Source organism: Zalophus californianus, chromosome 10, assembly GCF_009762305.2.
Source record: "Zalophus californianus isolate mZalCal1 chromosome 10, mZalCal1.pri.v2, whole genome shotgun sequence".
Lineage (NCBI taxonomy): Eukaryota > Metazoa > Chordata > Mammalia > Carnivora > Otariidae > Zalophus > Zalophus californianus.
Genome location: NC_045604.1, coordinates 59118000 through 59132445, shown reverse-complemented (window position 1 = coordinate 59132445; position 14446 = coordinate 59118000). Strand labels below are relative to the sequence as shown.

The 14446-nt window shown below is 37.8% G+C and overlaps 1 protein-coding gene across 10 annotated transcripts in view; it reads left to right on the top strand.

Moving 5' to 3' along the window:
- The window catches only part of POU2F1 (POU class 2 homeobox 1), a 162510-nt gene that overhangs the window by 120746 nt on the left and 27318 nt on the right, over positions 1 to 14446 (top strand). For all 10 annotated transcript variants that reach the window (XM_027610566.2, XM_027610567.2, XM_027610570.2 and 7 more), the window contains 5 exons: positions 3844 to 3897; positions 5749 to 5868; positions 8171 to 8359; positions 10028 to 10154; positions 11250 to 11344. In XM_027610566.2, coding sequence (XP_027466367.1) covers positions 3844 to 3897; positions 5749 to 5868; positions 8171 to 8359; positions 10028 to 10154; positions 11250 to 11344 — 585 coding nt within the window. The remainder of the gene's footprint in view (positions 1 to 3843; positions 3898 to 5748; positions 5869 to 8170; positions 8360 to 10027; positions 10155 to 11249; positions 11345 to 14446) is intronic.

Sequence of the window (14446 nt, the reverse complement as noted above, 5' to 3'; positions counted from 1 at the left end):
GTCTGGATTCTTAGTTTAATTGACTCTATAGCTATTGACCTCACAGCTTTGTGAAAAAAAGAATTCTTTGTTATGAATGGAATGCACTTAACTGGGTTACTGTTTTTGTCACTGTGGGTCTGTGATGGCTCACTGAAGGTAGTAGATTACAGAGTCATCCAAAAGGATGTAGCCACCATTGCCCAAGACCTGTGTTAGGCTCTGAGTTCAGAATATGTCTTCATAAAATGTGTCTTCATATGTCTTCTGAGCTCATAAATTCTGTCTTTAGACGACCTGAACTTTATATAAAAGAAGCACCTGCACATGAAATAGGTACAATTTTAGAAAGGTCCTCTAAAGCCCAATTATTCACAAATTCAAAGGATTACTATGCAGGCAGCAATTAGCGTCTCCTATACTGGAGTGAGGCCCTAGCTGTGACACACTTTTGCTCAGGTGCGTGACTTTGTGTTTTTCAAAGTAGAGAAACTTCTATATGAAACTTCTAGATAAAATATTAAGATGATTTAGCATCTAAAATAATTTAAGAATATATTATAGAAAACCAAAAATGTTATTTTCATGTCGATTTTCTTCTAAAAACATTTGTTAGGGGCACCTGGGTGGCTCAGTTGGTTAAGCATCTGCCTTTAGCTCAGGTCATGATCTCAGGGTTCTGGGATTGAGCCCCACATCAGGCTCTCTGCTCAGCAGGGAGTTTGCTTCTCCCTCTCACTCTGTGCACTCTCTCTCTCTCTCAAATAAATAAATAATCTTTAAAAAACAAAATTAAAATTAAAAAATAAAAACATTTACAGCCTCCAACAAGTTTTCTGGTTTCTTAGGGGAATAACATTTTTGTTAGTCAATGTATGTGGTACATATTAAGCCCCTATCTGGCTTAAATTTGTGATGGTCAAAACGTATTAAAAAATCCCCAAAGGTACATAGATAATATGCAGTCTTTTCTCTATTGGATCCAAATTCTAAGAGTACAACTCTTACTCAGCTCCAAGGCCTCCAGCTGATTACCAAAATCATTGAATCTTCAATATCCCCTAAACCAAAGGACTTTAAATCAGTGAATTTGATATGAAATCATGACATCACTGAATTCTCCATCAAGATGTCAGTCCCCTCAGAATTGCTCACCATCTGATTAGACACATAATTAACATGAATGTGACACTTACCTTCTATTTCTAGCCCTCTTATTGACCAGGTTCATACTCTGACCTTTTCCTTAAAATAATTATAAATGTGTGTACACATATACAAAGTAGATGACCTTAGATCTGTCACCCCATAAGTTCCATGAAAATGGGAACCTTTTCTTATTTATCTTTATCCTAGCATTTTGCAAAGAGCGCAAATTATAATAGATGTTAAGTAATTATTTACTGAATAAGTCAATGGTAAAGTTGTATGGGAATAGAGAGGTAGAAATAATTAGCTCATCCTGTATAATCTCTAAGACATTTATCATAGAGAGGATGACTTTTGAGCTAAGTTTTGAAGGATGTTGGGAGGTAGCTAAATGAAGTGGTAAAAGGATGCTCTCACTTTTTATTTTCAACTTTCTATTTTGAAAATTTTCAAATCTATAGAAAAGTTATAACTATAGAACAGTTTTCAATTGAAAGCCCTTCACTTAGAATCACCAACTATTACTGTTTACTGTCTTTGCTCTGTGTGTGTGTGTGTGTGTGTGTGCATGTGGGTGTACAAACACACATATAAAAAAATGTATATACAGGGGCGCCTGGGTGGCTCAGTCGTTAAGCTGAAGCTCAGACCTTCAGCTCAGGTCATGGTCCCAGGGTCCTGGGATCGAGCCCCACATCAGGCTCCCTGCTCAGTGGGAAGCCTGCTTCTCCCTCTCCCACCCCCCCTGCTTGTGTTCCCTCTCTCGCTGTGTCTCTCTCTCTGTCAAATAAATAAATAAAATCTTCTAAAAATATATATATATACATATTTTTTAAATCATTTTAGAGTAAGTTGCAGTCACTGTGACCTTCTACTTCTAAATACTTCATCACATTTTTCCTAAAAACAGCATTCTTTTATACAACTATAGTATAAATTTCAAATTCCAGAAATAATCCATGAGGAGCTACTTTAAGACCTGTAACTGTCCTCTTCCTCAACAAACGTCTCCCCAGAAACAGCATGATTTAAATAAAATCACATAGAAACTTTATCTCCTTTAAATCTTTGTACCCAAAACTCTTTCCTCTGGCTCTTTGGTGGAATTTTTAGCCTTTGGGTCTTATAATTTTTTTTTAAGATTTTATTTATTTGACAGAGACAGAGCGAGAGAGGGAACACAATTCGGGGAGAGGGAGAAGCAGGCTTCCTGCTGAGCAGGGAGTCCGATGCAGGGGCTCGATCCCAGGACCCTGAGATCATGACCTGAGCCAAAGGCAGACGCCTAACCGACTGAGCCACCCAGGCACCCCTAGCCTTTGGGTTTTAAACATACTGTCTTTTCAGATAATCCTCCCTTGATTACACTGCATCTAAGATATGTTCTCTGCAAATGTCTAGGTTTGTTTCTGAGGGCTCTTATCTACTAACAGGACTATTAGTTTTAAATAAAGGGCACCATTCTGTTCACTTTAGCTCTGAACTCTATCCTGAGCTCCATATCAACACTTATATTTAACTTTAGGAAACCTTGATGCTGTGTGATATATCCAAAATGGAACTTATTGGCTTCCTGTCAATGACACTACCATTTTTCCAATCTCTCAGATTTGAACCCTGGAATAATTCATGACTTTTTTCTTTATGTATATCCATTCATTTGCCAGGATCCTATGTAGTGCCTTGGAATGCCTCTCATGTTAACTACTTTTTATGCTGACTGCTGCCATTCTAATTTAGGCTTCCATTTATTCTACCCTAGTTTATATTCTTTCTCTCTCAACATAGTCTTTCTTTGTTTTCAAGATATTGACATTTTTGAAGAATACAGACTAGTTATTTTGTATAGTGTTGCTCAGTTTGGGTTTGGGGAGGAATACAACATAAGTAATGCTGTGTTCTTAGTGGATCATACCAGAAGGCACATGTGTCTTTTAATTACCTTTTGTAATTAGTAAATATCTATGGAGAGAGAGTTGACAATATGTAACTATCATGTTATTCCTCAGATTTCACCCATTAGAGCATCACCCATTGATGACACTTGCCAGAATCAGTTATAATTAACATGGTTGTCAAATAATGATTCTTATTCTACTATAATCATGGTTTTAGCTTTCTGAATGCATGAAATGTATTAAATAAATATTATGACACTTTCAATGTGTGGTTTATAAGACAGATTCTTTATTTCAGCCAGCAGTTTTGAATTATGACTATAGATGTTTTAAGAACTTGACTGTGTATATATATGTAAGGTTTTTACTCTGATATGTACATGAAAATTTTGAAATTAGAATGAGTAAATTATTCTGATTGTTTATAATGATAAAAATAATGTATATAAGTAGCTTGTTCTTATGTGTTCTTTAATACAATGGAAAGTGAATTAAGTTTTTAGAATCTAAATGTCCAGTGAACACAAACAGGATGTTATATAAGGAATGCCTAAGATAGTATGGCATGTCTGATGATGCTAGTTTAGTGTGGGAAAACATTTTTAGAAAAGAAATGTTAACAGCATTTCCTGGTGGGAGGTAGAGGAACTGTGAGCTTGTCCATAAAGTTTTAACCCTGTAAGATAGGCCTTTTTGTGTTCTCAGCTCTAACTCAGTGACATGCACGTAGTAGAGATTCTTGAAATACTTGTTGATGTCAACTTATAATGATGGATGTCAACAGTATCAGACTAGAACTTTACCTGATTACTTTTAGGTCCAGCTCGCTGGAACAAGTTTACAGGCTGCTGCTCAGTCTTTAAATGTACAGGTAAGCTGGGTCATGGGATTATGGATCAGTTTTACATGTTTTTACCATATTTTTCGGATTTTTTATAATGAGCATGCAATAATTTTATAAGAGGAAATATTTAGAAGTAATTACCTTTTTTTATTACCTAATGTCATTAAGTTCCAAATAATGATAATCATTGACATTAATGAAAATTCAGTTCATATTCTACTGTGAATGACAAAAGGTGAACAAGAAAAGTGTACTTTTAGAGGTGGATACGTAAGTTTAGTAAACTGTTTCTAAGTTATACAGTGATAACACATACCTAAACACAAAGCCAGATAAATCTTAATGCCTTTTTGTTTCCAGATGTCTTTTATTTGTCATTTTATAGTGTAGAGGAAAGAACACTGGACTGAGATACAAAGGTCTTAGGTTTACATTCTCACTCTGCCACTAACTAGCTGTGTGACCTTTAGCAAGTCACTTAACCTCCTGGGGTTCCTTTTCTCTTACATTTATTTAGGTAGGGACGTTTAGAAGCTTGCCAAGGTTCCTCTGTGCTCTAAAATGCTGATTCTAAGGTTTGTAACTAAACCTGTTATAGTCATTGATGGGCTTCATACAAAATTTTAAAAACAAAATTTAAATCTGGCTACTTTGCTGATACAAACCATATGGTAAAACATGCAAAGTTCAGTTATTATGCATTACTCCATAGTTCATTCGATCTGCTGCTTCCTTTCGTTATAGTGTTTGGGTTACTAACAGTCAAGAGGAGAAAACCCTATTCTAGAAGATTGATTTCAGTGTTGCTAATGACTAAAGACCTTGGGTTGAGCATTCCATGAAACCCAGTGGAATATGGACCTAGTAACACATGGAAGGGAGAAGAGAAGAGAAAAGGAGAAAATGTGACCTTCCTTTCTGAGGGAGAGGAGGCAGAAAATTGCCTTGGTTGCCATGGTAAACTTCTATCCCTTAGAGAGATGTTGGCAAACAGACTGTGTCTCCAGTACGGCGTGTTTACAGTCCTGCCCTGTAATTCTCTCTCAGTGACTGGCAGAATTAATCAGAGCCTTTATGTTAATTAGCCTTGCTGCGGTCCCCAAAACAGGTGGTGGGAAGTATGCAAATCTATGCAGAATTTTAATGTTCTGCATAACCAGTTTTAATTACCATAAAATTTCCCCTTAGTGTCCCTTTTAGGACTGTGTCCTCTTTCCCTCTTGACTGCAGCATTTTCCCTCTAAATTTGTGTGTTACTTGATGGGAGATGCTAAATTTACAGTTATTTTAAATATTAGATGAAAAGTTCTGTAGGTCAAGTAACCAGTCTGTGAGATGATATATAAGGAAGTTTCAGGCTGACCACCAGAATACATCTCAGAATGTTGGGATGGAGGGTCTAATGTAGAGATGGATTGAGAATGTGCTCTTCCCTTTCTCCTTATTTCCAAAGTTGAGGATTGGGGTTTCTAAACAATCCGGTTGATTTGTGCAGGACCCAATTATTTTTTCTTCTTAAAAGTTGTAATTGCAGCTTCGCTGGCATTGGAACAAAAAGTCTGCACCAAAAACTTGTATTGTGGATAATTTTTCTATTTTATTTTCTACTTTTATGTGTTCCATATTTGATCATTTCTTTTATAGTTAGAAAACAACAAATAATAAATGTGATTTTTAAAGGAAAAAAAGTCTAAAAACTTACTGTGTTAAAATTAGGAAAATACAGATATAGGAAAGGAAAAGAATGAAACCAGAAAACTCATGACTAGATAAATCCATGTTGTAAATAATTCTTAAAATATGGAGTTATAAGTATAGGTTTTTTAATCAATTATTTGAAATCTCTTATTCCTTCCCACCACCACCCACCCACCTCAGTCTAAATCTAATGAAGAATCGGGGGACTCCCAGCAGCCCAGCCAGCCCTCCCAGCAGCCTTCAGTGCAAGCAGCCATCCCCCAGACCCAGCTCATGCTGGCCGGAGGACAGATAACTGGGGTGAGTCTTCACTGGGAGAATTCTAGTAAGCTTTCTTTGTGTCACAGCGGCCACTGGCCAATGCTTCGGTTAGAACAGTTTGCTGTGCCTGGCACTGTTTTCTTTAAGGCATTTTCTATACTGTAGGCAGCTCTGAAAAAGGAATTATCTTTGTCATTCGTTTTCAGGGTATCTTTTCTTACTTTTGCAGATGCTCTAGATAAGCTAAAGACTTCTTTAAACTCCTATTTGGAGTTTAGCTGCTGCTTCATCATGCAGTGGAGTCATCCTGTGATTGAGACCATTACAGTGATGAAATTAGAATGAGATTGGTTTGGAGTTCCGATACTGCTGCAGAGTAGAAGTTAAAGAAAGGACTAGTACCTACAAAAGAAAAACATTTTGTTTAAGTTACTGTGGAATGTTCTCAAACGAAACCTCTGGTCTCCTATTCTGGCTCTGCAGTTTGCTGTATGGGCTAATTACTTCATCTCCCTGTGCCTCAGTTTTCCTTCTGTGAAATGGAGATGTTATCCATGTAAGATGCTATTTCACAATATCGTTACAAAGATTAACAATATTTGTAAAACTCAAAGAACGAACGGTGCGTGGCACGTAACAGTTGATCAATGTCATTTACTATTATTGGTAATAAATTGGCCTTTATGAATATATTAACTTTTAACTTTTCAGCTCTCTTTGCTCTAAGACACCAAAAATATTTTCCAGTGTTAAACATTTGCTGTTACGTTATTTTGTGGGTAGAAAGGCTAGGAGAGTGGTAAGGAAGAGTTATTTGTTAATTGTTCAATTCACATCACATCAACCCACACAAATTTTTATTTCCTTTATTTTAGTTAAGTATGTCTTGGTAGTGGAAAGGCTCTTTTAAGAATTGTCGCAAAACTATTTTAGAAATCCCCTCAATAGAAACAAACTATAAGAGACTCTTAATCATCGGAAACAAACTGAAGGTTGCTGGAGGGCAGTGGGGGAGGATGGGGTAACTGGGCGATGGGCATTAAGGAGGGCACGTGATGTAATGAGCACTGGGTGTTATATGCAACTGATGAGTCACTGAGCTCTACCTCTGAAACTAATAATATACTATATGTTAATTAATAGAATTTAAGTAAAATTTAAAATAAGTAAAAATAAAAATCCCCTCAATAAAGATTAGTATGTTTATATATTATATAAAATATTTATAATCAAATATACCTTGATAGGTATTAAGTTTTTGAATGGTTTGATTTTGATTCTTATGCCTCCAATGCGCGAATTGTATTGGACCCTTTTAGAAGGAGAGTTGTGCCACTAAGTGAATGCACTTAATATATTCCAGGGTGGGGCACCTGGCTGGCTCAGTTGGAAGAGCATGTGAATCTTGATCTCAGGGTAGTGAGTTCAAGCCCCATGTGGGGTATAGAGATTACCAAAAAAAGAGAAGCTTAACAAAAGAGGGAGAGAGAGTCTAGGATTCCTTCTTGTCTGATCAGATCATGCCACCAAAAGGTAGGCAAAACACACTTACTACTTCGTGTTTGAAATAAGTTGCGTTATGAAAGCAAGTTTAAATCTGCTCTAAATACATTTCCTGTTTTACTCTTTGGGTTTGTTTTGGGTAATAAGTGTCTACAATAGTAAGAGCCATTTGGGATTCCAGGTTCATGTGGCTGGAGCTTCTCTGAAACCTGGGCATTAGGATTCATGTGCATGTAAAGAGAGTGGCTATCACCACCTGTTTCACCGAGATAATGTGTTGGAAAGGGGACGTAAAGTTGCAGAGACCCAGTGTTTTCAATAACAGAAAAGACTGGGTTAGGGAGGGGCTGTAGGGAGCCTTGGAAAAGAAACAAATGGAGCTCATATTCTTTAGTCATATCTTCGGACATAATGGAAATGATGGAATATGGCAGAGATTCATGCTAATGGGAAGCAGCTGGGCCTTATCAGTTCTTTCCGTGGTCAGATCCAGCGTCCTTGTTCCTCATTCATCTGACTAATCACTTGCTGTTCTGTTGGGTGTAAATTTCTTTTCATATCCTGTCAGCACTGATTTCCTTTTTTTTCCTGCTTACTAGTTAATTACTTTTTTGCCTGAACCCTGGGGCCCTGGACAAGCTTGAATGATGAACTCCAGAGTGAGGACCACCGTTTTAATGTAACCGTTCTGCTAGTAATGGTAGCTTGATTGCTGATGAACGTTCTAGTCTCATGCTACCCACATGAAGTTGGGCAGCTAGGGTCTTATACTGCTTGGCTTGTATTAGGGGCCCTTCTCCTTCACATCTTCCCAATTGTTTGTTGTACTTTTGTTCAGCTTACTTTGACGCCAGCCCAGCAGCAGTTGCTGCTCCAGCAGGCCCAGGCCCAGGCCCAGCTGCTGGCTGCGGCCGTGCAGCAGCATTCCGCCAGCCAACAGCACAGTGCTGCTGGGGCCACCATCTCAGCCTCCGCCGCCACGCCCATGACGCAGATCCCCCTGTCTCAGCCCATACAGATCGCACAGGTGAGTCTCTCCTGGGGCTTGGGCACGAAGGGGAGGCAGAAAACGGCAGGTTTCCTTTAGTATAAAATTTACTTCCTGATTGTTAGTGTGGGCCCTTAAAGACCTGAGAAGCTCTAGATCGGGGAAGTATGTGGTAGCCTTCCTTACCACTGCACTAGAAATAATACATTTGTTTGCTTATTTGAGTTGATATTATAAACACATAACTGATTATTTGAATAACTGACTTTATATTAAGTGACAATTCTTGAATAATTAGTTGGCATATTTCTGAAGCAGGGGATTACTGTATTTATTTTAATTAGCTAATTGTGGCGGGCATGGGTTCTTTCATGTGCTCTGCAGTGAATGTTGCCACTCATGTGAGAGAGGTGGCACGTCATCTCTGCTACAGAGTGATTAACTCCGTGCAGAACTGCATTAGAATGTTGTTTGGTTTCAGTGTTCACATTTTAGGGCAAAGTATCCACAGATGATAAAAAGTTATTTAAGAGACATAGACAATACTACCAAGGAAGAAAGGTAAATGAAATCCTTTATCTCAAGGAGAGGAAAAAAGTACCAGTAGTCCTATCAGTATGTCATACAAAGAATTCTTACGAGTCTAGTGCTAGACGATGATCTCTGTCCCCCTAGAGAAGACTCAGAAGCGCAGAAGTCAATTTACATCGTAGCTAGAGTTTGACTAGACACTGAAAAAGAGCCAGTTAACTATATGAATAAAGAATAGATGTCAGACTGAGGTGCCTGGGTGGCTCAGTTGTTAAGCATCTGCCTTCGGCTCAGGTCATGATCCCAAGATCCTGGGATCGAGCCCCACATCGGGCTCCCTGCTCCACGGGAAGCCTGCTTCTCCCCTCTTGCTCCCCCTGCTTGTGTTCCCTCTCTTGCTGTGTCTCTCTCTGTCAAATAAATAAATAAAATCTTAAAAAAAAAAAGATGTCAGACTAATTTTTATGACCATTATATGCAAGCTTTATCAAGATAATGTTTAATTTTGGCCACTTTCTTCATCACCAAATACAATGTTTTTAGTGTGTAAGATTTGAGAACCCTATGTTGATATTATTCTCATAAGGTAATGTGCCATGGAAACACACTGAAAATTATGAAACGCTAAGCCAAGATAAGCAAGTTTAGTATGCTATGACTTGGATTTTTATGTGGATATCTATTTTTACACTGATTTCTCAGTTGAGTTAGACTGGTGCTAAATTTAATGAATCGTTATAGATATTTTAATTTATTGATGCAAATTCAAACAGCGCTCTCAATTTTTACTTAAGAGAAAAATCAATTGAATATTTAAAAACTCAACATATTCTTTTCTCGTTTGATTTTTAAAACCCATATTGGTCTTTACATGTTACAACACTCAACTGTAACCATTTGTTCTGAGGAAATTTGAAATAACTATTGGAAATCAGGTTTGGCCTAAGTCATGACGCAGTAGCTACCCACAGAAATTGTCAGTCCTTATGGCCACTCCGGGTTTCTTCTTTGTTTCTTCTTTGGGAACATACCCAGGCACACCCTGTTCCAAAGAATGGAAGACTAAAATATTGACCCTTTTTTATTTGGATGCCACAGTTCATCATCTGGGAACCGTATGATTCAGGGAGTTTTGATTTCAGGATCTCTAATCTGTGGTTTAATTCTGGTTTTTAGGATCTGCAGCAGCTGCAGCAGCTTCAGCAGCAGAATCTCAACCTGCAGCAGTTTGTGTTGGTGCATCCGACCACCAACCTGCAACCAGCGCAATTCATCATCTCCCAGACGCCCCAGGGCCAGCAGGGTGAGCGCCTCCCCCGCACCTGCCCCGCACCTGCCCACCGTACATGGGGCTATCCTGTGGGGGCTCCTACATCCACTGTTGTCGTTCTGGCCCTAGAACTGTCCGTCAGCACAGTGTTTTTACTACATTTACTCTTAACTTCAAACTCAGTATCATGTTAAGAAAAATACATTTTTTGGTCACACATACCACATGTTGAAGTCGTCCTTTACTGCCTTTCATCTGTTTAGTCACTAGGGGGGAACCAAGAGTTTGGCCAACAATCTAAATGAAATCCTTCAACATAAATTACTTCTAGTATTTTGATAATTTTTCTTGAGAATGTATTTAAAAAGGTGGGCTGGGCATTAAAAGCATATGCTTCTAACAATCATTTGTTTATTCTTAAAGTTTGAGAAGGGATAGGATGTTATATTAGAAGTCGCAGATTTTTGAGTTATAAAAAAAGTTCAAGGCCTTTTAGTGGTAAATATTATGTCACTTCTGTATCAAACAGTTAAGTTCAATCATGTTTGTAAGATTGGTTAATGGAGTCAGTGTAGAGCGATTCAGGGTATCAAGGCTTCATCCCAAGAAACACTAGTGCATCTCTACCAATTCCTCATTATTTCTGTCCTTTAGCCTTCTTCTGCTTGATGGTTCATTCTAAAATCTTTCATTACGTAAATACCTATTCCACTTAATAGATAGCCTGCTCCTTTCATGAACCAGACAATTCTCTGGTCCAACACCTACTGGACAGTTTCTAATGGATTCTGGGTTAAGAAGGTGAGCTCTTTTTAGAGTTTCAAGCTGCTTCTATATAGAGTACTTCTTCATTTTCATCCATTCCTTACTAAAAGGATTGGCTGATCAGAGAGATTGTCAGACACGGTATCAAATACATACATCAGTTTTAGTTTAATGTTCCATGTCTTCTGCCCAGTTTGTATTTAACAAGATTGAATTTTAGGCAAATAACATTAAGAGTTTTAAGACTGATAAAACTATCAAGAGATCAGTTGGAAATTTTCACTTCACTTTCTTATTCTCTATTTTGCCATATGTTCAAAGTAATCTTTAGTGTTTCTGACATGACACGTTTTTGTTTTACAGGTCTCCTGCAAGCGCAAAATCTTTTAACGCAACTACCTCAGCAAAGCCAAGCCAACCTCCTACAGTCGCAGCCAAGCATCACCCTCACCTCCCAGGTCAGTTTTCTCCCATTGAGGGTTGCTTTCTCTTGCCTTGATGTTTTGAGGGATTCTTGGACTTTGTTAAATTATAAAAACACAGCAAAACCGCATAATACCCTAATAAAAATAATCCAGATAGTTTTCACAAAGTGATCAAAGATTCAAAACAGGTCTTACCAGCTTGATAAAACGTTGCTACCAAATTGATGTAGTCTTTGAAAATCTTCAGGGAGTTCCTATTTTTTTATATGTTTATAAAGAATAACTTTGTTAGTGACAAATGAGTAATGAGTTCTGGCTGTTTGACCATACTCTCCTCTTCCCTGACCCCTCCCCGTAGTTGGCAGTAGAGATTACCACTTGCATTAGAAACCTAGTGCCTCAATTAAAACACATCATTGTCCTTTCGCTTTCTCAGAAATTGCAAAGAAGTTCTGATCCTTGTGTTTTCTTTCCTCTCACCTCTAAGATGTTGCTTTAGCTCATTTCTACTAGAGTTAAACTATAAAAAAATGCATATGTGTAGGCATCTTGAGATTTAAGCATTAGATCTAGTTTGTTTTATAACCAGCTGTGACTTTGAGCATGTCATTTCACCTCTGTGGACCTTCATTTCTTCTTCTGTAAATTAGGTGATTGAACTGACTGATCCTGAATCCCCCTTCCATTTCAGATTTTCTTTGTCTATAATCTTGGAAGTTATCATTAACACATTGCCAGATTTGACAAAATTCAACATCTGTTTATGATAAAAGCTCTTGCAAACTAGGAATAGTTTTCAAACCTTACTAAAGCATCTACCAAAAAAAAAAAAAAAGGGCCCTACGTCATACTTTCCCATTAAGATCAGAAGTAAGGCAAGGATGTCCACTGTTACCACTTATCTGGCTTGTACTCTAGGTCCTAGCAGTGCAATAACACAAGAAAAAGAAATAAAGGACATGTAGATTAGAAAGGAAGATGTAAACCTATCTTAATTGGTAGAGGACATGATTGTCTATGTAGAAAATCCCAAAGAATCTACAGAAAGCTGCTGGAATTAATAAGTGAGTTTAGCAAGAATGTAGGATTAGATTCTTGTAATCAATCAGTATTAAGAAGGATTGCTTGGAAGTTGAAATTAAGAGGAAAAATATTTACAGATAAATTTAACAAAACATTTGTAAGACTTACACATTGAAAACTAGAAAATATTGCTGAGTAAAGTTAAAGAAGACCTAAACAAATGGAGAGGTATAATATGTTCATGAATCAGAAGACTTATGTTGTTAAAATGTGAATTCTTTTCCAAATTGATCTATGGATTCAACACAATTTCAGTCAGTACCCAACAGGCTTTTTTAAATAGAAATTTGCATGCGATTTCTAACATGTGGAATTGTAGAGGACATAGAGTAATCAAACAATTTTGAAAAGTAAAAAAGTTGAAAGACTACCTCATGTCAAGAATTGTTGTAAAGCTATAGTAATGAAGATAGCATGATAATGGCACGTGGATAGAAATGAAACAGAAGGGTAAGTAGACCTACATGTCTATGGCCAACTGATTTTCCACAAAAATGCCAAAGGATTTCAGTGAGAAAAGGAAAGCCTTTGGTTATCCATAGATGCCCCCCCCAAAAAAAGAACCTTGATTTTATTTTACACAATTTACAGGGATTAATTTGAAATGGGTTATGGACCTAACCTTCTAGAAGAAAACTTAGGGAAAAATCTTTGTGTCCCTGGAAAGAAAATGATTTCTCTCTCTCTCTTTTTTTTTAAGATTTTATTTATTTATTTATTTAAGAGAGAGAGAGAGAGAGAGAGAGAGAGAGAACATGAGCAGGAGGAGGGGCAGGGGGAAAGGGAGAAGCAGACTGCCCACTGAGCAGGGAGCCCGATGCCCGGCTCGATCCTAGGACCCTGGGATCATGACCCAAGGGGAAGGTAGATGCTTGACCAGCTGAGCCACCCAGGCGCCCCAAGGTAATGATTTCTTAAATAGGACACAAAAAGGGGTGTTTGGGTGGCTCAGTCGGTTGAGCGTCTGACTCTTGATTTCAGCTCAGGTCATGATCTCAGGGTGGTGGGTCAAGCCCCAGTTTGGGCTTCATGCTCAGCAGGGAGTCTGCTTCTTTCCTTTTCCCTCTTCCTCTGCCCCTCCTCTGGCTCTCATGTGTGTGTTCTCTCTCTAAAATAAATAAATCCTTTTTTTTTTTTAAATAGGATACAAAAAGCACTAATCATAAAAGAAAAAATCGATTAATTTTATAAAAATTAAAAATTTTTTGTTAAAAGAATTAAGGAAAAGGCACAGACTGGAAAAAATATTCTTCAAATTTATATCTGATAAGACTTGTTTTCAGAATTTATAATAAATTCACACAACTCAATAATATTTAAAAAGGGGATATGTGCAAAATATTTGAAAATACTTCACCAAAGAAGAAGGTATGCAAATGCCCAGTAACCATATAAAAAGATGCTCAAAATCATTAGTTATCAGGGAACTGCAAATGAAATATCACTACACACCCACTAGAATGGGCAAAATTAAAAAGACTATGACAATACCAAGTGTAAAGCAACTGGGTTCTTTTATGTATTGTTAGTGGGGTTGCAGGTTGGTGCAAACACCTTGGAAAATAGTTTGGCAGTTCCTTATAAAGTTAAATATGCATGTACCTTATCACCCAACACTTCTGCTCCTAGAAATGAAAGCATATGTCCACACAGAGACCTGTATATAAATGTTCAAAGCAGTTTTATTCATCATCACCCCAAACTGAAAATAACCTAAATGTCCAACAGCTAGTGAATAGGTAACATAATTTTTGGCATGTCCATATGATGGAATACTACTCAGCAATAGAAAGAAATATACTTCTGAAACATTCGCCAACATGTATAAATTTTGGAAGCATTATGTTAAGTGAAAGAAGCCAAACATAGGGGTGCCTGGGTGGCTCAGTTGGTTAAGCGACTGCCTTCGGCTCAGGTCATGATCCTGGAGTGCCAGGATCGAGTCCCGCATTGGGCTCCCTGCTCAGTGGGGAGTCTGCTTCTCCCTCTGACCCTCTTCCCTCTCATGCTCTCTCTCTACCATTCTCTTTCTCTCTCAATAAATAAATAAAA